Source organism: Haliotis cracherodii, unplaced genomic scaffold, assembly GCF_022045235.1.
Source record: "Haliotis cracherodii isolate W230 unplaced genomic scaffold, xgHalCrac1.p SCAF_13, whole genome shotgun sequence".
In the NCBI taxonomy this organism is placed as follows: domain Eukaryota; kingdom Metazoa; phylum Mollusca; class Gastropoda; order Lepetellida; family Haliotidae; genus Haliotis; species Haliotis cracherodii.
The window spans coordinates 8,334,445-8,357,850 of NW_027266268.1; the positions used below are offsets into that span (position 1 = coordinate 8,334,445).

At 39.5% G+C, this 23,406-nt stretch overlaps 1 protein-coding gene across 1 annotated transcript in view; it reads right to left on the reverse strand.

The window, feature by feature from the left end:
• LOC139458833 (uncharacterized) overlaps positions 1-19,433 on the reverse strand; it is a 32,083-nt gene extending 12,650 nt beyond the window's left edge. Inside the window, exons 1-2 of the mRNA XM_071240261.1 lie at positions 19,382-19,433; positions 18,109-18,268 (exon numbers count right to left, since the gene is read on the reverse strand). Coding sequence (XP_071096362.1) covers positions 18,109-18,268; positions 19,382-19,411 — 190 coding nt within the window. The 5' untranslated portion in view covers positions 19,412-19,433. The remainder of the gene's footprint in view (positions 1-18,108; positions 18,269-19,381) is intronic.
• Positions 19,434-23,406: the final 3,973 nt, after the last annotated feature.

Below are 23,406 nucleotides of genomic sequence, written 5' to 3' on the forward strand. Positions count from 1 at the left end.
TGTCAACTTTCCTCTGTTTTGAAATTCAACGTCAATAAACCACACAGGTAACATCTGTCTATCTGTCTGTCTGTCTGTCTATCAATACCAGATCATGAGGTGAGGTGAGGTGAAATTGGGTTTTATGTCGCGTCCAAGATTATTGCACTTATATAGCGACGTGCATGTGTGTGTGGCTGCTTGTACTAGTCCGGACTAATGCCGATGTATAGTGCTAGCTCACTGACATACCATGCCGCAGTTTAACATGAAAACCCCACTCAGACAAAGTATACTGACCCCAAGCCGACCAGTCCTTGTTTTAGCCCCTTAATGCCGAGCGCCAGACATGGTAACAAGTACCATCTTTTAACGTCTTTTGGTATGACGCGGCCGGGGATCGAACCTTCCGCTCTCAGGGCGGACACTCTACCACTAGACCACGGAGGCAGTCTACCAGAACATGATAAAACTGATATTCTAGACACCTCAAGCTACAAGCCATTTGCTCTTCTTTCTCGGAGAACTCCTGCCTGCACAATACCTAAGGGCTGTGGGTTTCAGCAAAGTGGTAAACGTCACAGACCTGCATCACTTCAGGCTTTCTTCCCACATTAAGCTGACACACTGATATAACTGGAATACCGTTCGAAGTGGTGTGGTGTTAAACCCAATCACTCACTCTCATCACTCCTCCAATCACATTCTGTGTCAGGCTCTGGATTTAAACAAAAGTTATTGAAGTTATTCAAAATTTAAATAATTTATACAAGGGCATGTAAGGTTCCTGTGTCGTACCCAAACTACACAAGAGTAACAACACGTCTAGTAATTTAGAGTTCATTTACTCAAGTGCCAAGAGGTATGGCGCATGCACAATGACGTCATCATACTGCGTAGTATGTGAACACAACATCACAGACCTACTTAACAAATTAACAGTTCCATTTGGAACTTTTGAACAACAACAACAAACAAAATTCTGTAAATCATCAGAGATTGGGCCACTGATCTGATACTGGGAAGATAGACATCAGTTCTCTCAGCAAATGCAAGATTAGACATACCGTATTCGACATAATAAGCGCCCCGCACTAATAAGCGCCCACGGAGATATTTGCTAATATATTGGCAAGTGAACAATCCCAGTTAGCACCCCTTCCGATTGATCAACGTACGCAAGACTTATTCATTCGTGTATAATACACATTGTGTGTTATATGCACCCTTAATTATGGGCAAGTAAATTCTGGAAAAATATATCTTTCGTATATAAACAGTCAGGCTGTCAGCATAAACCACGAAATTTATCTTTCAACTCTGTTTTTTCCACCAAAATAATATTCTAATAAGAGCCCCCTATTTCTAATTTTGAGAGCGCCCTCGGCGCTTATTACAGCGAATACGGTAACTGAATATTCAGTGCTTATTCTGAATAGTCTCTATGAAGAGTCAGGTAGCCAAGTGGTTAAAACGTTTGCTTGTCACACCGAAGAACCAGGTTTGATTCCCGACATGGGTACAAAGCCCATTTGTGGTGCCCCCACCGTGATATTGCTGGAATATTGCTAAAAGCGGAGTAAAACCATATTCACTCACTCACTCACTATGAAGTGTCAAGACGCTTACAAGAATATCTTTGATAAACTGCTGAGAATTTAAAGGCACAAATATCTCTTAAGGGGTACAATAACAGCAAATATCATCCTAATACTTGAGTGTAAATCTATTTGCATTTCATTATTAAGCAATCAACTTTGTATTTTAACATATCGCAGTTACTAAGTATGCAATCATCCAACATCTGAAATGTATGAAATGCGAATCAGCTCTGCAGATACTGCTAACACCATGAAAAACTTGCCTGAGCTAGAAAATGGCTTAATGTCACTAAAAATAAGCTTCCATCAATATAACGTCGGGGGACTCGAAGAGTGGGCTTCACACATTGTACCCATACAGGGAATTCATCGTTAGAAATTGGCACTAGTCCTGTAGTCCTTACCAAACTGCCCAATAGTAAAGGTATCCTAAGGACTAGTAGAAATTGGCCCATTTTAAAGGTTTTGCTATATGTTATCATTATAAGGACTAGTGGACAAAAACTGTTAGTTTCTAACCCTGGAATTAAACCCAGGAATTCAGTGTGATGAGTGAACACTTTACCCTGTAGGCTACCCAACGTCCCCCACAGACTAACTGACAATCGTGATAATTTTGATCCCTGTCAAGTCTTACATTATATCATTAGCCAGTAATCCGTTGCCCACAGCAAACGTGATCACAATATGTAAATGTTGTGATCACGATTCCCTGCGATGATAACAATGTGTACTATGTCCACCCCCTCACAAGGAAATGACAACCGCTTTTCACAATTCACCCACTCCTCTTAAAACATGCTGATAATTTAACACCCCGACTTGTCCGTCAGGTGTCGTAACACCTCAGCTGACATGATCTAGTTTACATGTTACAGACCCACGCACAAATACAATCACCCGGTCAAAATTAAACTTCCTGTCTGATGAAAAGAATTTCATTCTATCATAAGTTATATTTTGTATTTCAATGATTAAAAATAAAAATGTCAAAATAAGCTGCAAAACCAAGCAGAAATACAGGTAATTTGCAAGAGAAATTATATTTCATTTTTACGATAGTGATGTACCTCACACCTGTCCCTTGCAAGTGCAGGGAGCACAACTAGGACAGAAGTTTGTATTTCTTGCATTATATACATTGGTTAGTATTATATACTACTCAAAAGAAGTTAAGGAACACCCAATGCAGATTAACTATGGTGATATTCATCAAAGAACAGGTGTTATCATTTTAGCTGTACATTTGTTATCATTACTTCTGCAGGAGAGAGTTTCTTCCATTATGTATTTTCATTATGATGATTTATCTTTTATGGTGAACCTTGAACCCAGTCTCTGCAACAGGTGCCCTGCCCAAACTCTACCCCACCCTGATTATACATAATATTGTCTATTCCTGGACAAGTCTGCCGCCCAGCACTCAGCCAGTCTTCCTCTTCCATAAACAACAAATCATAACAATTCAGTTACCGTTGACTGATCCCTGGACCCATTCAGTATACAATGTAAATCCTGCTCTATAGTTAAACCCTGTTAGTTAGGAGAATTAGAAGGATGGGTGTCTCGTAAAGAGGCTGATACAAAATAACTCACCCTGACCCAGGCAAGTCTACAATTCTTTGGCAAGTCTAGATTTCTACAGTTTCAAAATAAATATTTCTCTGCAATGTTTTCTATGATACACAAAAGAGTCAGTTGATAAAAGAAAATCTAACAATATTTTTATTTTGGAGACGAAATGTTTATAAGTCAAGGATTGGGTTTTCATAGTCGTGCGCCAGGACTGTGGAATTAATATATATGGTTTTTTTCACTGAAAGCCTGTGGAAGTCTAGATCAAAATAAACCAAGTCCTTGAGCAGAAGAACAGCAGAAGAGGAAAGGTTGTTTTGAAAAAGAACCCATCACAATTATTTTAAAGAATTTTTTCATTGACAAAGTGTTAGTCTAGGGTCTCCATTAGTGAACTTCATACGCTTTTATTCCTGTTGTACATTGACATAAGTGCCCTACGAGAGTGCCCACTGTCCCCCTACTACCCTGTCTGTACACAACACACCCTCCAGACTTCAAGTCACAAAGACCAACAGTAAACTCACACACTAACCCAACCCACAAAAGTACGCAAATCTGAGAGACAAACATGGCCTCAATTCAACACCAACCAGCTAATTGCAAGGAGTCAAGTTAGTTGTTTATGTACTGGAAGAGAGTGAAAGGTGAAAGCCGAGGGGTAAATACGTCTTTTATTCACCCATGAATACACGGATGATAAGACAAGAAGGGAAAACAATATTTATGAACCACAAGCTATAAAAAGATGCTTTCTGCATGACTACTTGTGATCATTCAAGTGGAACCAGACAGCAAGAAATGCCATGGACACAACTCTGCCATCAACACTGGTCCGCTATCGACACTGCCTCGCTGTCAACACTGCTCGTGTTTGTGACCATAAGTGTGTATGATCAAGTTCAAGGTTGACTGCATTTTCATACACGCACACACACTGATTAATGTTGAAGAGATCTTCAGAGTAAGAAAACTGTTCAGGGTAATGTTAAAGGCATTTGGGGCTGAGTAGGCATGTGGAAATCCCTACTGGATTTGGTTGGGAGTTAGGAGTACTACCTGGTGTGTGTGTGTGTGTGTGTGTGTGTGTGTGTGTGTGTGTGTGTGTGTGTGTGTGTGTGTGTGTGTGTGTGTGTGTGTGTGTGTGTGTGTGTGTGTGTTAGTGTGTGTTAGTGTGTGAGTTATATCACGGCGTGTCAGCTTCATGTGGGAGGAAAGCCCAAAATGATGCAGGTCTCAGACGTTTACCACTTCGGTGAAACCCACGAGCACGGGTATGGTGCTGACAAACCTAGAAACATAATCAGGGCGAACCGGGATTCGAACCCACAATCATAGGTTTCTGGCCTGCCCAAGGGACGCAACTCTGCACAGCGAATTGCTGCGCCTTAGATGACTTGGCCACCCATGTCCCCATAAAAACATGATATAGCATGAAGTGCATATCTAAAACATTACAGATTGTGTTATATCAATATCACTTCACAGTGTTTGCATTGTTCCCCAAAATAATGGGATCCCCTGGGAGGCGGTAGCTGCACAAAGCTATCTAGGGGTTCGAACCTACAATCATAGGTTTCTGGAGTGCCCAAGGGACGCAACTCTGCACAGCGAATCATGCCTTAGACGACTGGGCCACCTGTGCCCCCTCTAAATACAGAGACTTCCATAGTTAATGTGGTAGCTACAGAGTGTGGCAAATCGGTCACAAGCATGTAATTAATCTGTGGACTAACGTCATCTAGTAACACGCTCTGCTTAATTCTCTTGTCCTAAACAACACAATACTCCTTGTTTTCTAGATGGCAGTGGAAGGCCAGTATGTGGCTGTCAGAGGTTCCAGCCAGCTGTGTTGCAGTCATAGTTGAGGTGAAATAGGGTTTAATGTTGACAAGATTATTGCACTTATATAGAGAAGGGAGTGAGTGTGTGGCTGCTTGTACAAGTCTCGACTTATACTAGTTTAACAGTGCTAGCCCACTGAGATATCATGCTGCAGTTTAACATGGATACCCCATGCTGACTTCCGAGCCGACCAGTCCTAGTTTTGTCCCCCTAATGCAGAGCAGCAGGTAGGGTAACAACAAGAACCTTCTTTTAACTTCTTTTGGTATGACTAGCTGGGGATCGAACCACTGATGTTCCTCTCTCTGGGCAGACGCTCTTAGAGTAATAGTGGTGCCTTGTAAGGCATCGGTATGCAATATTTTTTAAAACGGACATTTGACAAAGAGTAAGCATCTATCTGACAGATGTTCAAATTCTACAAATATTTATGTGAATACCTCTCATTACACAATGCCAGTAGAGCAGAGGTTACTGCATGAGGTGAAACACCCTCAGACCCATTCTGACATCTGACGCCCTTCTTATCACTTTCCTACAATTAACCCTTTATGGCACAGTCTTTATGTTTCTATATACATAAAGTTTCAAAGTTGTAGGACTAGTGGTTACATGTTATAGTCCAGAGATGAGACTTATTTGCAACATCAAGGATTTTATTCAGTTGTTTCAGCATGTCAACTTGAAGTGGGACGACAGAGGCAGTTTGAACAGGAACATTTTAAGTTCTGATGGCAAGTTCCAGCCGCCACTGTTGCTGGTGATCTAGTACAGTGTAACACAATGCCCAACCCAACCTGCAGGTAATTACATGGTCAGGATCTGGTGAACACAACAGCAGGTTTCCTAATCACCAACACGGGCAGATTAGCTCTGCTCTACAAACATGCTGTTCAGGCACATTAAGTTATTGCCTCGCTCAAACTTAATTCTTCTACAGAAACACGGTGAACAGAATAACTAACTCACCCACATTCCATAGACACTCCCTCTCTCCATGACTCATCAACACACTACCTCACCCACAGACACACCCACCTGCTCACCCATTCACTCCCTAGCTCACCCATTCACTCCCTAGCTCACCCATTCACTCCCTAGCTCACCCACCTACAGATATCCAAAACTCACTAACCCACTCACCCAGACGCACTCAATAATTCACTCACCCAACTACTCACTCACTCACCCACCTCCAAACACACTCACCAACAGACTCTAACTCAGTCACTCACCCCCAGACACACCTACCTAGAGACACACCTAAACCTCACGAACTCACCCCCAGACACACCTACCTAGAGACACATCTAAACCTCATGAACTCACCCCCAGACACACCTACCTAGAGACACACCTAAACCTCACGAACTCACCCCCAGACACACCTACCTAGAGACACACCTAAAACTCACGAACTCAACCCCAGACAAACCTACCTAGAGACACACCTAAAACTCACGAACTCATCCCCAGATACACCTAACTAGAGACACACCTAAAACTCACGAACTCAACCCCAGACACACCTACCTAGAGACACACCTAAAACTCACGAACTCACCCCCAGACACACCTACCTAGAGACACACCTAATACTCACGAACTCACCCACAAACAGACACAACCACCCACTTATCCAGACGACACACACACACACTCATCCACAGACACACAGACACACACACACTCCTCCCTTCCTATGGTGTAGGTCACACACAGAGTTACTTTGACACCAACAAGGGATTTAAGCATGTATGAAGAGAAGTGAAGTACTTCAAAAATCTTTCAAATCATATATCAGAACTCAAATGCCTTGTAGTTTACACATATCTGACAAACCTTCTACTTGCTGTGATTTGCTTCTATCCCTTGCTTGTGGCTATTGTTGCACAATACAAAGCTATACAGAACACCTAGACTTTCACCTAGTCCCCAAATTAAATCAGGCATTTAAGGGTAAACAAACAATTAAATAATTCCATAATTTCAGAGCTGTGGGAATGAGTATAGACTGATAATGTCCTGAGAATGAGACGAGATTATGGAATGGGGGATGAATGTTTACTAAATATGTGCTCTGGGCTCTTTAAGAAAGATTAAAAAGCACCTTGCATCTGCAGATAACCTGGCTGCAGCATACTGACAGTTTAATCACACAGTTCTACATAAATCAATGCACTTTGTTGTCGATATGAGGGAGCAGCTTAACCTAAAACATTTACTAGCCCAAATAATGATAACAAACAAGGAGCCCTGTAAACAGCCTAAATGTTCAGGTTACCCTTAGCAACAACTACCCGGTACCCCTAGGTGGCTGTAATGAAGTAACTGGTTGTGACACTTCAAGTGGGGTCCATCTTCAGACCTGGTGAATACATTGTAACAATGTGCTATATAATAAGTTGCTTCCCCACTTACTGTCCATTGAGATCATGAAACGTCAATTTCATTGTTACAAACAGAGTGGTCTTTATAGCAACTTGTTTTAACCATGCTATTACAATTCTAACATTACCTTTGGCTCTCTTAATACAAGAACTTTGAAACTTGCAACGGTTGCTTAATTATTGACCCATATCAAGGTGAGTTATCAATGTTTCATTTCAAATAATATCAAGACATTTTAGAGTCCTGTATTCAGACTGGACCCCCAATGGAACTGATTCTACGTTAGAACATGAGTTTGCTGATTATACTTTACTTCATAGCACTTCTTTCACAAACACAACCAGTTGACAATTTCAAATATTGATTTGAAACCCATAAAATTTTCAAATTTGAAACTTCATGCCAAAATGTTCAGTTTCTAATGAATATTAAAGGTATCAAATCTAAGTTTGAAACCTCAAAACTGAAAACAGATCATGTATCTTTTAACTGTTCAAATTCATACCATATCTCAAGCTTCATGGTCGAGCAGTTTACCAGACAGATAATGACTGCTCCCTGTCCTGTAGCTGAAGACATGCCACCTAGCTGAGGTGTACCAGGGAGGCCCATACATGTCTTTGTCAACAAACTAGACAAACGTAAAATTACCAACACACTTAGCCCGGAGTTCAACAGCAGTCATGTTCACTGTACTCACAATGTAATGATTTGTCCCGGTATTTCCAAACTTGGTGTCACAGAGTACAAAGTTGTTACACCAGTTATGTTTTCAATAATCCCTGATCACCAACCGTGAAGTTTACTTTTAATTTTTGCATCTAATTTATTGCCTATTTCTGACAGGACAATGGATAATCATCCTGCAGTTTGTAGGAGTTTGGTTTGTGTGCAGTGTACAATGTTTCAATACTTATGCATTAAGTGAACAGTTACCATGAAAATGGCGAGACCAGGTCTCAGAAACACAGGCCAGATTGCTGAGCAGTGGAGGGTAATGTCTTTTACAGGGTCAATGACAAAAAAGCAGTATGCATGATGATTGTTTGTTTATTTGTTGTTTAACGCCACACTCAGCAATATTCCAGATATGTGACGGCGATCTCTAAATAATCAAGTCTGGAGCAAACAATCCAGTGATTGATATCATGAGCATCGATCCAAGTAATAGGAATACGATAACATGCATCAACCAAGTCAGCGAGCCAGACAACCCGATCCCGTTAGTCAGCTCTTACGACAAGCATTATAAGTCACCTTTTACGGCAACCATGGGTTGCTGAAGACCTTTTCTACCACGGTTTATGCATGATGAATTACAGATTGAATCTCTCTTGAAAAAAGAAAATTAATCAGTGCGTTTTGTCAGTTTCCTATCATCAATACAGACAAACAACAAATTGAACTATGATCAGATATATTTACATCTGATGACATTATCCAATTGTTATCAATTGACTTCGCTGAAAACCAAACGACTGTTCATTTGCTTCGTATTGACAAATCATTAACATTAAACAATACTTAAATATTACAAAATTCCAGGAAAATAATAATTTATGAGGTCCATGTTTTCATTTTTTTCATTCAAAGTCCGAAAGACAACAGAAAAGTTTGACAAATGTGTAATCTATCAAAGGTTACAGTGACAAATTACACCATTAACTGTCTCCGGCACTTGACCCAGATACCTCGACACATACAGAGTGACAGGGAAGGTTGTCACACTTCACATCATGCCGAGGCATGCTGTACTCCACACCACACATCATTATTCAATAGGGGGGATCTCGATACTCCATGCCACACATTATTTGTTAATAGGACGGGTGGCAGAAACATCATCAGACTCCTTGCCACAGCCCCACCACTCCCCCTCCCCATGACACCCCCTCCCCCCACTCCCCTGGCTGTCTAGGTTTATTTGTTCACCTTGCCAGTACACACGCCTCTCACACATTGAAAAGAAATATTTCAAATATGCATTTATTAATGGCACGGCAAGCAAACATTCATACAATGTTGGAAAAGGAAACATGTTGACCGACAAGCGTTTTTATCCCTTCTATACATAACTTACTTCTTGAATTTGATTATCAACGTTACATATAAAAAAACTTAACTATTAATAACATATTATTGCAAAGTTTTTTCCCCTAATGTATATAACTTCAATCATTATCAATTTGTTTCTTACAAACACATCTAACATAACATAATACCCTGTCATGTTCAACGTATGTTCAAAGTATTTGTCATATTTCAAATCACCCTCCCACGCCATATGGCATGGATCAATTCGAGTGCTCCTCTCCAAAACATTCTAAACTTTCAAGCATGGAGAGAAGAAGGTCAGTGGAACAATCCCGCGAGTGACATACCAAAAGATGTCAAAAGATGGTACTTGTTACACTGGCTGGTGTTCAGCATTAACGGGAGGTCGGTCGGGAGTCAGTACCGTTATATTGCGTCTCAGTGGAATATCCATGTGAAACTATGGCATGTTATATGAATGTGCTACCACTATAAAAACAGCATAAGCCTGGACTAGTACAAGCAGACACAGACAGACAGACACAGACAGACAGACAGACAGACAGAGACACAGACAGACAGACACAGATAGACAGACAGACACAGACAGACAGACAGACAGACACAGACAGACACACACACACACACATACACACACACACGCATGCAAGTTGCAATATAAGTGCAATATTTTTTAACTGCCGTCCATCACAGTGCTCCTGTCTCTCCCCAAGGAATTCCCCTTTTACTTCCAACACCAAAGTCCACCAACATCCCCTACCCCCACCATATACAGGGCACAAGGTCAAGTAACAGGAAGCTCTGTTCACCATTTCATAATGGATGCCACATTTGTGTGTCATCCCCTTAAAGCCTCCACCAGCATTCAAGCCCAACAAAGGTCCACATCCTGAGAGTTACCAAACTACGTTGCATCTGGCCATCACTGTATCCACTATCATATACAAGGTTAATGATAAACTCAGATGAAGGGCAGGATGCACAGAGCTACAGATAAGCTGCATATTTGCATAAAATACCCCCCCCCCCCTCCAATTACTTTCATTTTACTTGCGTACAGAAACACATGCATTAAATGAAACACTCAAATGTATAAAAACAGGACGCGTAAATACCCAGTGAAGATTTTTCAGCATGCATACATTAAAGAGCTTATTTCCAATGCACAATTACGAGCTAATTTACTTTCCGAGTCCAGCCTATATACAAGCCTGTAGTTAGAACAGTTATCATGGTTAAATCCATCTAAAACATTATTTCCTTTTTTTTAAATCTTAAAATAGAAACCCTAGAGTAAAACTCAATTGCTCAAAATGTTATCTGGAGCTGTGTTTCTAATATAGAGGTTTCAAACATTGATTGAATACTTGTAAATTTCATTTCGAACCAAATGTAAAATATTTACAGGTTTCAAACCGGATTTTATAACCTCTAAATTGAAAATACAGTTGGTCTATCTCCATTCTTATTTCTACCATGACAAAGTTTGAAAGAAAATAATTTATTTGTAATAGTGATGACTTGTAAGGCATCAGTTCATAACATTTTTAAAACAGACATTTGACAAAGAGTGAGTATCTTTCTGACAGATGTTCAAATTCTACAAATATTTATGTGAATACCTATCATTACACAATGCCAGTAGAGCAGAGGTTACTGCATGAGGTGAAACACCCTCAGACCCATTCTGACATCTGACGCCCTTCTTATCACTTTCCTACAATTAACCCTTTAGGGCACCTAGTCTTTATGTTTCTATATACATAAAGTTTTAAAGTTGTAGGACTAGTGGTTTCATGTTATAGTCCAGAGATGAGACTTATTTGCAACATCAAGGATTTTATTCAGTTGTTTCAGCATGTCAACTTGATGTGGGAGGAAAGCCCCAAGTGATGCAGGTCTTAGATGCTGAGCACTTTGGCACACCTGGGATTCAAACCCAAAGCCATCTTGTGACCTGGGATATATGTTGGTCTATATATTTGCAACTCCTGCCAATCCTGGGGAATCTGGGTTATAGATTTTGGGGCCCAATCATTAAAATGGGGGTTGAGAGGTGACCACAGTGTTCAAGGAAAATATATTGCACAAAAATGTCTGTGACGCCTTATGCTTCTTTGCAGACACATGACAGTGACAAATTCAATCTCATTAAAATCAGATCTTAGTTCTCGCTACCTTTAAACAAAGATCTGAGGACATAGTATTACAGGTCACGTCAGAACGACCTTTCGCGAACATTGACCAACAAATGGGATGACTGACAAGAAGTCGACATTTGCCAATCAGAAGGCAGCTTTCTCGTGCTTCACGGCACTAGTTTCAAATTGCCAATGACGCTTTGAAACATTATTTGCCAATTTCATGATTAAAATGTGAAAACTAAACAAAAGAACATCATAGAATTGCTAATAGATGGTCTAGATTGTATGAATTCAGTCGTAAAGCCCTGCAACTGTCGTTCGGAATACCTCGTGTTAATTTTTTCGAGGTTGCACGATTAGAAAACACATTCCAACGGCCACTTTCTTGATCTGGTAAGCGACGCTCTGATTGGTTGGATGACCCATACAGGGATGTCTTCAAATCTTTGTTAATGGAAGCGAGATCTAAGATCTGATATTACCGTATTTTCTTGAGTATAGTGCGCACTTTTTTTCCAAAAAACACAGCTGTGTAGAAGGGGGTGCGCATTATACACGAATTATGAGTTTGGATGTTTTTTTCCCCAATGGAAAGACATTACCGTGAGCACGAAACACCGGAAATACCATGTTAACAAATCCATACTGAAGTACGCAAAATAATTATGTAATTACACAGTCTGGCTATAAAAAGTGTTCTTTCTATATCTGGACTCATGTTTGTAACTTATTTCATTGATTTTATTCAAAATTCCTTATAATATTTTTTTTATTAATTTCGGCGAAATCGTGTGTGAAGCGATCGGAAGATCACACAACTCACCGTTATTAACAGCAACCACGGTCAGAATACCGCTATTGACGCCTTGAAACAAACTTTAGTTGACAGAGAACGGATACATATATCATAAATGACATACTTTGACTCGTTAAAAGTCATATTTGTTTTTGTTTGACAATTCTATGTCAACATGAAATTCTCGCGATCACGTGATCACGTGCGCGTGAGCCTTGACGGTGACTGGTCAGACATGTTCCATGTAAAAAATAATACCCGGGAATAGCGATCAGCTGCTTCGCTTAGGGTTATTATTATTTTAAATATGTTTAGTAAAGGTTGCATATAATTAAGAAAATAATGGAATATATTATTCCTGATAAATAAAATAGTTTCAGATACAATTGTTGCCGATCCTTGCATTAAAAATCTTATAAAGTTATATCATTGGGTGTGTCTTGACCGAATCACCGGTCGATTCCAAGAAAACGTGTGTACAGCTGATTGCTGTTTCCAGCTTAGTTTACGAGAAAATACGCAAGGTAATCTTAATCCCTAAATATAAAACAATGCCTAGCAGAACAATAAATACTATTTAAACGGTAAATAAACATGTCTGGTGATTTTTTATCTCAAATTTCGAATTTGTACTGACGAAGTTTCTCAGCACCCGTTCGTTTGCCGGACTTCGCTGAAAGGGTACGGTGTAAAAATTTTCTGCGCATAATATTCAAATTTCTTTTTTTCCCAAAATATTGAACCTGCTAGAGGGGGGTGCGCATTATACATGGGTGCGCACTATACTCAAGAAAATACGGTAATTAGATTGGACAACTTCTGGACATTTGTCAGTTCACCGACATATAGGGTTGTTACTTCTGCTGAGGCCACATAATTTCAACCATTGTATTGCCTTTATGAAACCCTGTTTCATCATACTTTGTTCATTACTCACTGATCTTGTTTGATCTTTTACTGATTTTACAATGTCAGGCTTTTCGGACAGATTTCTGGGTTAACCTTCGAGTTCCAATAAGGAAATCGCCTTATGACGAAAAAAACATCCTGTAAACCCCTGCCCCTTCTAAAAAAGTGTCAGACACCTCATACCAGAAGATCATACAACAGAATAGATAGGGTTAAACACCACTTGCATTGTAAATTGTCCACGGAGTTGGATGGCATTTAACCCCTGCTTTGCACCTCATTCAAAGGAACTGACATTCCCATTCTGGAATTCATTGTTTGTGTTCGATTGCCTTCATCCTCATACAGTGATGCCATGCATTTAGGCATTCTAGAATCAGTGGCGATTCTCAGGATAGTTGACCTCTGTCACATGGTCAAGTGCCATGGTGCTTACATACAAATAGGGACCGTATCATAACAAATTATTACCTTTCACTTTCCAACAATATAGAATATAGTATACAACTTTGTACAAAACATCATGAGTGTGGACCTATCATCAACATATTTATACAGAGGAATATATATATTACATAACCAAGAAGTGCATAGATTTATACAACATAGGATTATTTGAATATGTGAGTTTCACATAGATCTATTACCTACCTTTAGTCTCTTAAAGAGAATATTTCATGTATAATTTATGCAATTGCACTTGCATGTTCTCTTGACGGGTTCATAATTGATTTTAAAAGGCCAATTTCGTCATTTAATCCTGGGTCATAGATTTCTCGTATTGATAACATTATGCATCTTCCTGAGGCAAGGGAATTAACTGACAATAAAAGTCCAGTTTTCACCCTTGACGAACTAAGCGGGAATTATGGAGTTAAATTTTGGCTGGACAAATAAGTCTACGCAAAGTCCAATGGATATCGCGTTACGAAATTGGCATCCTGTTCGTAAACTGCCGTACAGATTTCGGTTGAGTGCAAGATTTGCAAAGCATGTGTAATGACAACTTAGCATCAACAGATATTTTCCCCAATCTTTTCATGTTTTTAATCAAGGTGCTCATGTGATTTGATGCACTTCTCAGGGTTAGACCCATTCTATTACAATATAGATCTTGATTATCGATCAGATTGTCTTCACTGGGCGACACCATTTTATTTGAAGCAAATGCAAGTGGTATGAGAGATGGACTCTGATTGGTCAATAGGTGGGACATAGAAGGGACATAACTCATAATAGCCACTGGTGGCACTGGGATTGACCCCCGAAATTCAAGCCTTTTCGGCAAGGGTGGAAACTGGACTTTTACGGTCAGTTAACTCCCTTGCCTTGAGAAGATGAACATTATGGTCCATTATTATTGAAGGACATGACACTTAAAAGTGCCCCTCATTCTCCACCCTGCGAGAACTGCATCGGTTACAAAACCTTTCATCAGCTGTTTCATTTTAATTACATTTCATCTTTCATATATGAATGTTCTAACATATATTCACTAAGATCCTATTTTGAGAACTATAGTAATATTAATATAACACAATCTGTAATGTCTTAGCACTCTAAGCTACATAATGTTTTTATCAGGGCACGGGTGGCCAAGTCATTTAAGGCATGCGAATCGCTGTGCAGAGCTGCATCCCTTGGGCATGCCATAAACCTATGATTGTGGGTCGAATCCCGGTTCACCCCAATGTTTCTAGCTTTGTTAGCACCATACACCCCCTCCCCCCCAAAAAAAATTTAAGCTGACACGCTACTGTTAAAAGCATCAATAAACCCAACTCGCTCACTCACTCATTCATGTTTTTAAATCCATTTCATTTCCATTTTACTGATTATATGCCCCCCCCAACAAGGTCCGATCCAACGTCAAGTGATTTGTCATAGTAAGCAATCATGTGAACCCACTTAGGAGAAAAGACAAAGACCTCTTGACTCAAGTTATTTCATGTGAATATGACGCCATCTAATCACATGGCATATCTCATACACAAACAATTCCCAATGATTTTCTACCTGGAGCATTAGAATAATGTATTCTAAATGTTTTTCAAGCCATATCATGTTAACATACTTCTTGCGTGTGTCACTGTGCTTAGAAACTGTGTAAACAAATATTTCTCCTGATGTCCAGTTCTTGTATAAATAGACCACTAATAATACAGTTTCAGGTTATCAAATTACAACAAAATACAGTTGGAATTTTAAATATTCAAATTACAAAGATGTTTACGAAAAATGTTCAACCACCTCTTTAATAAGAGTATAAATCATACATAATATTCGACTTTCTTAAATATCACCATGCAAAGCATATTCATCCTCTCCATAAATCAAAAGTCAATTATGTTATGAACATTTTGTTTGTAGTTAAATGCTGCATTTAGCAATATACCAACTGATGGCAGCCTGTAGCTAAGCAAGCTTGAACAAGACAATCCTGTGATTGATACTCTGAGCAACACTCCATGCAGCCGGGGTACGAGAGAATCAATTAAGTCACCGATCCTGACCACCCAATCAATTCAGTCAGCTCTTATGACAAACATGGGTTGCTTGCTCACCTGGGGACCAATTCTAACCCAGAATCCCCAGAAAACAGTGAAAATGACAACTATGAAAATGTCCCTAGATCATCTAATCTAACAGTCTAAAAGTCGTTTTAACATATCACACATGCTTGTACAGTAAAACACTGCTTGTTATTTGCTGAAAATAAAGTCTTGTTTCTAACTTATGATCAGATATCGCCTGTTTCAGTGTACCTATTCAACACCTTATCGTTTTCGTCATAGCCACAAAATAACGGAATCTGTCCTGGCACATTATCAATGTTTCTTCACTGTACAAAATCTTTGTGACGACATATTGTTTAAATCAAAATAAGCTTATTTTTTCGTCTCGGCTAATTCCAATACCAGGGAGCATATTGTAAAGGGAGCTAACTTTTGTGGCAAACAACATATAGGAAGTACGGTAACAAAGTCATAAAAACCTGCAAAGATGCACCAGTGAGAATGACAAACACCATGACAACCTACTCTGTTTAGGTCAATGGCGGTAAATTTCTTTGGTAAACAAACAACAATAAATCTGTTCATATTGTATACAGGTGCACGCATCAAGGATAGGTTAGGAGTAGATGCTTCAGTGATACCTGTCTATTCTCTGGACTTGGACCAGTCTTCCAGGAATACACTCAAACATGACTGTGATTATAATGGCCTTGTGGCTGATGACAAGATTTGTTTAGAAGGAACTCTAAACTCATCTGTTGTCTTAAACATTTCAAATGTTATGATGTACTAAACACATTTTTTAAAATAAATCAAGATTTAAACAAATTCAAATTTGGGGGAGCAAATTTTGTGCATTCAAAAAAGTTAAGGTGAAATTTTTCTTTCATTCCCATTAAAGATGTACAGCTGTCTACAGTGTCATAATGGCGATGTGTCTTTCTCCTAGACCCTAATATGTATTAAAACAGCATCAAGTAAAGGTACCCTGATCTATCTTGACATTTATTTTTGGTATCCAAAGTTGAATGAGTGATCGGTCTGTTAAGTCACACTGTCCACATCAGAGTTTGTTTGTTTGTTGTTTAACACCGCACTCAGCCATATTCCAGCTTTATGACGGCAGTCTATAAATAATCGAGTCTGGACCAGACAATCTAGTGATTAATATCATGAGCGTCGATCCACGCAATTGGGACACGATGACATGCATCAACCAAGTCAACGAGCCTGACCACCCAATCCCATTAGTCGCCTCTTACGACAAAATTAAGCATAGTCGAATTTTCGGCAATCATGGGTTGCTGAAGACCTATTCTACTCCGGATCTTCATGGGTCCCTTATCAGAGTGAATGAGTGGGTTGGATTTAACGCTACCGTGAACAGTATTCTAGTTATATCACGGTGTGTCTGCTTACTGTGGGAGGAAAGCCTGAAGTGATGCATGTCTCAGTTTGGTGAAACCAACAAGCACATGTATGGTGCTGATAAACCTCGAGGTGAACCAGGATTCAAACACACGATCATAGGTTTCTGGCATCTCAAAGGGGCGCAACTCTGCATAGCGAATTGTCTCAGCTGATTCTGCCAGCCTGGCTCCAAGTCCATATCATAATTCATATCACTTTTTATCATCCTTAAATTCCTGTGATAAGTTACTTTTGAGTTTGAATATATAACAGCCTGTCATCCTCTCTTGTAAAGAGGAAAGACCAACATGAAGAAGGTTATAGATATAGATGTGAAGCACTATGATGAAACCCACAAGCATAGGCATCAGATGCTCACTGTTCCTGAACCATATTATTTCACCTTCAGCCAGCCCTTCTGTAATACTACAGCCCTAAATGAAGCAAGTCTAGATTTCCACTGGTTTAGGTCTGAAACGTCATCAATGGGGCTCCTTAACAATTTTATAATTCGAAGACTATAGATAGGTCCATGGTCTCTGATTTAAATGTACTTGCTTGTTTCTATCAAAATAATTTATGTTCAGAAACAAAGCATTGTCCAGCATGATGCTAACAGGCCAAGGGACATCATAGGGCTGATCTGTCATCAGCCTAAAATCTGATACAAGAATGAACACAGCTGATCACAGTACAATTCTGAAAAAGAACTCCAAGCAGGATATTAGGGTTGGGACAAGTTTAATTCTCTACCCAAGTACCAGATCCCATATGACCCGACCCGACCCTTCCCAGGTACCTGGTGCAGGTCCCAAGACCCAAGTTACCTGTCCCAGCCCAACAGGGGCATCTGATCAAGTTGATCACGATGTACAACTAAAGCTTACCTTTGGGAGCTGTGCTGTTTGTCTTTGGTTTCTTGTTAAAATAATCCAATGCAGGTTTTTCTCCAACTCTCTTAACTTGGAAATATTTTTGTTTCCATTTTGATTTACCCAACAAATGTAACTTTCCATGTTTGGGTTCACTTAGCTTGTAGAGGTAATCCTGGAAAAAAGGGAATGTTAGTTATATTTTGTTCCAAGAAGTTTCATGGGAATTTCTGAAGAAGTCCTGAATCTTGAATTGAATGATCTATAGCGTTTTCATTGAATAAGTATCATAAGCTGATTAACGCAAAATGAAAACAAATATGATTAACAAATATGAAGACACCCAGGAAGCATGAATGATGATCCTGCAATTAAAAATGAGAACTCTTTAAATTGTGACTTACTACTGAGGAAATACTTCATTAGGTAATACATTAATTGCAAGTGATTCCATGACATTTGTCGGTAAACTAGCTGATTTTCTTGCACTTATGTTTGAAAAAAAATAGGCTACTCGCATTAATATTTCCTTAAATTAGTAAGGGATCAATAAATATGACATGTTTGGGTTGATAGAATAATTTATTTTCAGTGTTATTCCTTACTAATTACACATAAGATATAGTCAGCATAATGACAATGTGATAAAGCATTCCATAATTAATATAGTCCATGATTATAGAGTTCAAACATGAAAACGTAAAAAATGTAATAATAATGAAAGCAATAAATTCAAGGATCGTGAATGGATATTTTGAAAACACTGTGCAAAATAGCATATAGGTTTTAATGAAAATGTTTTAGAAAACTCAAATTGTTGTGCGCGTGTGTATGTGGGAGGGGGAGGGGGTGTTGGGGGTTAGTGATTCAGGTATGATGAAGTTGGCAGCATCGCAAGGGATGACCAATCGCTTAGCGAGCTCCTGCGGTTAAGTCATCGCTACTAAAATTCTCACTACCACTATTACTCGGTTGATTGATTACCAGTTTTATTACCCCTTTGAAATCCAGAACAATCTGATCCCTAACAATATGTTTGAACTTATGTTGAAAATGTCATATCATGTACAAGTTAGTAAGTTAGAAAGTAAACAACATCGCTTCAGGCAACGGCTTGCCCCCCTTCCAGTGAAGGCAGCTGAATCAAGAGTGATCCTAACTCCTCATTACTATAAAGGCATGTTATCAAAGTTAATAAACATATTTATCACAATATAAAAAAGTGACAAGTCCAAGATAATTGAAATTGGGCCACTGTCAAAGAAACTGAAAAGATAATAGCACTGACCTCAAATATCACCTCTTCGTTAGAATCCATGCTCAATAGTGTTGTTTCCGGATATGTGACGTCAACAGGTGCCCGATACTATATCCGTCATGGGTACTCTCAGTAATGAACAGTACTCTGCTGAACACAACGGAGGCCAAGCATATTTATGAAATGTTAATCAAAGTTCCATCCAAGATTGTGATACTTGCTTGGATAGATTTTCATACCTGAGATATAATTAAAATAAAATTAAAATTCATAATTAATAATGTTTATTGTTGAAATTTTAAAACATAAAATTTATAAAAACACATTTTGAAATTAATTTATCCAGAGACCATAGACCATAGACCATAGATTTATGGTCTCAGATATTATTAATGTTTTCGTCTGTGACAGCGGCTGTATATAAAAACATTATGCTTCACGGACTTCTTCAGGCTGACAATAAACAATTTTATGACTAATGGAGCTTCTGGTGGTCAGCGTTAATTGTTGATTGATGACCAATAAAGTCAATGGGGCGTGAATACACGTCATTGGGGACTGCATATACCGTTAGGCGGTGGTTTACAAGTGGATGTTTGACCTAGGTGTCACGGTGTTATGTAACGTAACTAGCATTATTAGCCGGAGGTTCGGCTCTCCATGATCAAAGCCAACAGGTCCTTCCGTTAGCCCGTAGCCGGCAGGCGGCAGCGTGGCATATGCTGTAATGATCTGACAGACTGAGAAACTGACAGGTGCTTCAACGTTGCACTTGTGATATTGCAGCGATAGTTCACACTGCAGTTTCACAAGCGCTGGCTATCTGCTGACTTCCCAACGTACAATAGGATTCTAATGTCAGATACGGTGTTCCAGAAAGCATGCCGTTTGTTATCCCGCGGTCAGGACTAGATATATGTGCCTCACATATATATTTAAGTATCAGAATGACCTAGCACCACCTTATTTGTCCAGCCTACTGGCCATTTACAAACGCCAGTGGTTACTGCGCTCACAAAATCAGCTCTTGTCAATTCCACATCACAAACTAAACAACTATGGAAAGAAATATTGCCGCCCCAGAATTGAAGAATCAACTACCTCTGAGCATAAAGCTATCTCTAGACTGACATTTTGTCCCATAAATAAATTTATCTTATTTAAAAATATATACATCCACAAAATAAAAATATTAAAATCTAAATGGAACCCAGAACAATACTTAATATCAGAACTGAGGCAAACTAGACTTGCCAAATCATTCTAGCGCACTGTCACATTGTTTATCACTATATTTGTGATATTTTCTTAATTTGGATCGATCCAGATGTTGAAAGTCACGTTTTAAAGAAGGATATGCATCTGAGGCAACATTACTGCGAATACTGTTTTCCACAATGCTTCAATGTCTTCATGACTGATAACTATTTCCCTTCCCCCAGCATCTTGACATTATCCAGGAATATCCGTAGAGCGACAAGACAGATCTGACCTGTATATAATCGATATTCCTAAAGAGAAAAACCCCTATCTCCTGGCAACAGGTATATATTTACATTTACAGTAATGCCAGTATATGTTCGGCCTCAGAGAGGAAGCGTGAAGATTTATCATCATTTGTGGGAAAAAAATTACATTAAACATGTTTCCTCATGTTTTTTGTCTATATTTTACTGTCAATATGAAAAAAATACGCTTCGGAATTACACGAGAGAATAGAAGGAATGTAACTTTATTAACTGCTTAACACCGTGAACATCCAGGTTAGAATAGGTCTTCAGCAGCCCATGCTTGTCTCCCCGTGAACATCCGGGTTAGGATAGGTCTTCAGCAACCAATGATTGTCTCATCGTGAACATCCGGGTTAGAATAGGTCTTCAGCAGCCCATGCTTGTCTCCCCGTAAACATCCGGGTTAGAATAGGTCTTCAGCAGCCCATGCTTGTCTCCCGTGAACATTCGGGTTAGAATAGGTCTTCAGCAGCCCATGCTTGTCTCCCCGTGAACATTCGGGTTAGAATAGATCTTCAGCAGCCCATGCTTGTCTCCCCGTGAACATCCGAGTTAGAATAGGTCTTCAGCAGCCCATGCTTGTCTCCCCGTGAACATCCGAGTTAGAATAGGTCTTCAGCAGCCCATGCTTGTCTCCCCGTGAACATCCGGGTTAGAATAGATCTTCAACAGCCAATGCTTGTCTCCCCGTGAACATTCGGGTTAGAATAGGTCTTCAGCAGCCAATGCTTGTCTCGCCGTGAACATCCGGGTTAGAATAGGTCTTCAGCAGCCCATGCTTGTCTCCCCGTGAACATCCGGGTTAAAATAGGTCTTCAGCAACCAATGATTGTCTCCCCGTGAACATCCGGGTTAGAATAGGTCTTCAGCAGCCCATGCTTGTCTCCCAGTGAACATCCGGGTAGAATAGGTCTTCAGCAGCCAATGCTTGTCTCCCAGTGAACATCCGGGTAGAATAGGTCTTCAGCAGCCCATGCTTGTCTCCCCGTGAACATCCGGGTTAGAATAGGTCTTCTGCAGCCTATGCTTGTCTCCCCGTGAACATCCGTGTTAGAATAGGTCTTCAGCAGCCCATGCTTGTCTCTCCGTGAACATCCGGGTAAGTATAGGTCTATCCCAATTGCGCGGATAGATATCACTCACAGGATTGTGTGGTACAGACTCGATTATTTACAGAGCGCCGCCATGTAGCTGTCATATATTCTGCGTGCGGCGTTAAACAAAACACGAAATGGGAATATACCAGTAAATGCTTATATACTCACCACCAAAAGAAACGCGAACCATAACAACATATGGAGAAGTGTGTACGTTAAGAAGAGATGTTTCAAATGTTACCACAGAGTGTCTTTATCCTTATCACGAAATGCTACCATTGATTTCCAAACTATACACGCTAATCCTGTACGAAGACAAATGGATTTCGAGTCATGAATCTATGACGTCACATGTGATGCGTTCATGAGCGTCAGTTCACACAACATACCAGTGTGTTCGTTTGTGCATCGAACCAATGTAATATTGCTTGAATATGAGTAAATCTTCATATATTAACTAATATGTATGGTATTCGCGTTTCTTTTGCCGGTGAGTATATATGTCTTATTGACAAGACGATAAGCTATCTCCTCTTATCCATTGGTTATACTGTGCACGGTCACCATACAGTATATACACCAATACAACATATGTTACAGTGACTGTGTAAAATGTGATTCACTTGGGTAAGTGACATAATGCCTAAATATTTCAGTCATACAAATTGATTTAAAGATCTCACCATTGAAGTTCAAAAGGGCATAGAAACATCACATTAGACAAATTATGCTTGGATTAGAAGCCACAAAACAATAACAAATATACACTGACTATCATTTTCTTTAAGCCCTATCATTTTCAATCACCGTGTGGTGAAATTAAACATAAAAATGTTTGGAATTATCATAATAAAATACATGGACATATTTCTCAATCAATATTTAGGCGTTTTGCATCTTGCCTAAGTGACATCACAGGCATTTTACACAGTGACTGTTAGATATATATATGAGCGATCGCCCCGTATTTAGATAATAAATGTATGGATGTTGAAGTTTGACCTCTTTGACCTTCGATCGGGGCTTTAAAGAGATGTTAAACTCTGATGTAACTTTTTATGCCTCCTTGTGAACGAATCCGGAAATAACATGTGATCATGTTATAAAATATGCAAAAGGAATTCCCTTCAAGTGAAATAGAAGGAAAGGTGTACTATTTCTACGCATGCCGGAGACGTATTATGATCGAATTCAAAATAAACGCTAAATTCGACGAACAACTCCAATAATGTGAAAAGCATTTTTGACGGCAATGTGCTCGTATCCTGGACACTACGGTAATGGTCCTAGACAACGACGTGGAGAAATAACATTTGACAAGGGATTCATTTTAGATCTGGTAAAAAGAACTGAAAAATCCGCGGTATTATCCGGTACTGTTTACCCTGTATTCCAAATGCATCTTTTGCAAAGAAAAAAATGGGCACATTGGATTCGCACGTGAAAG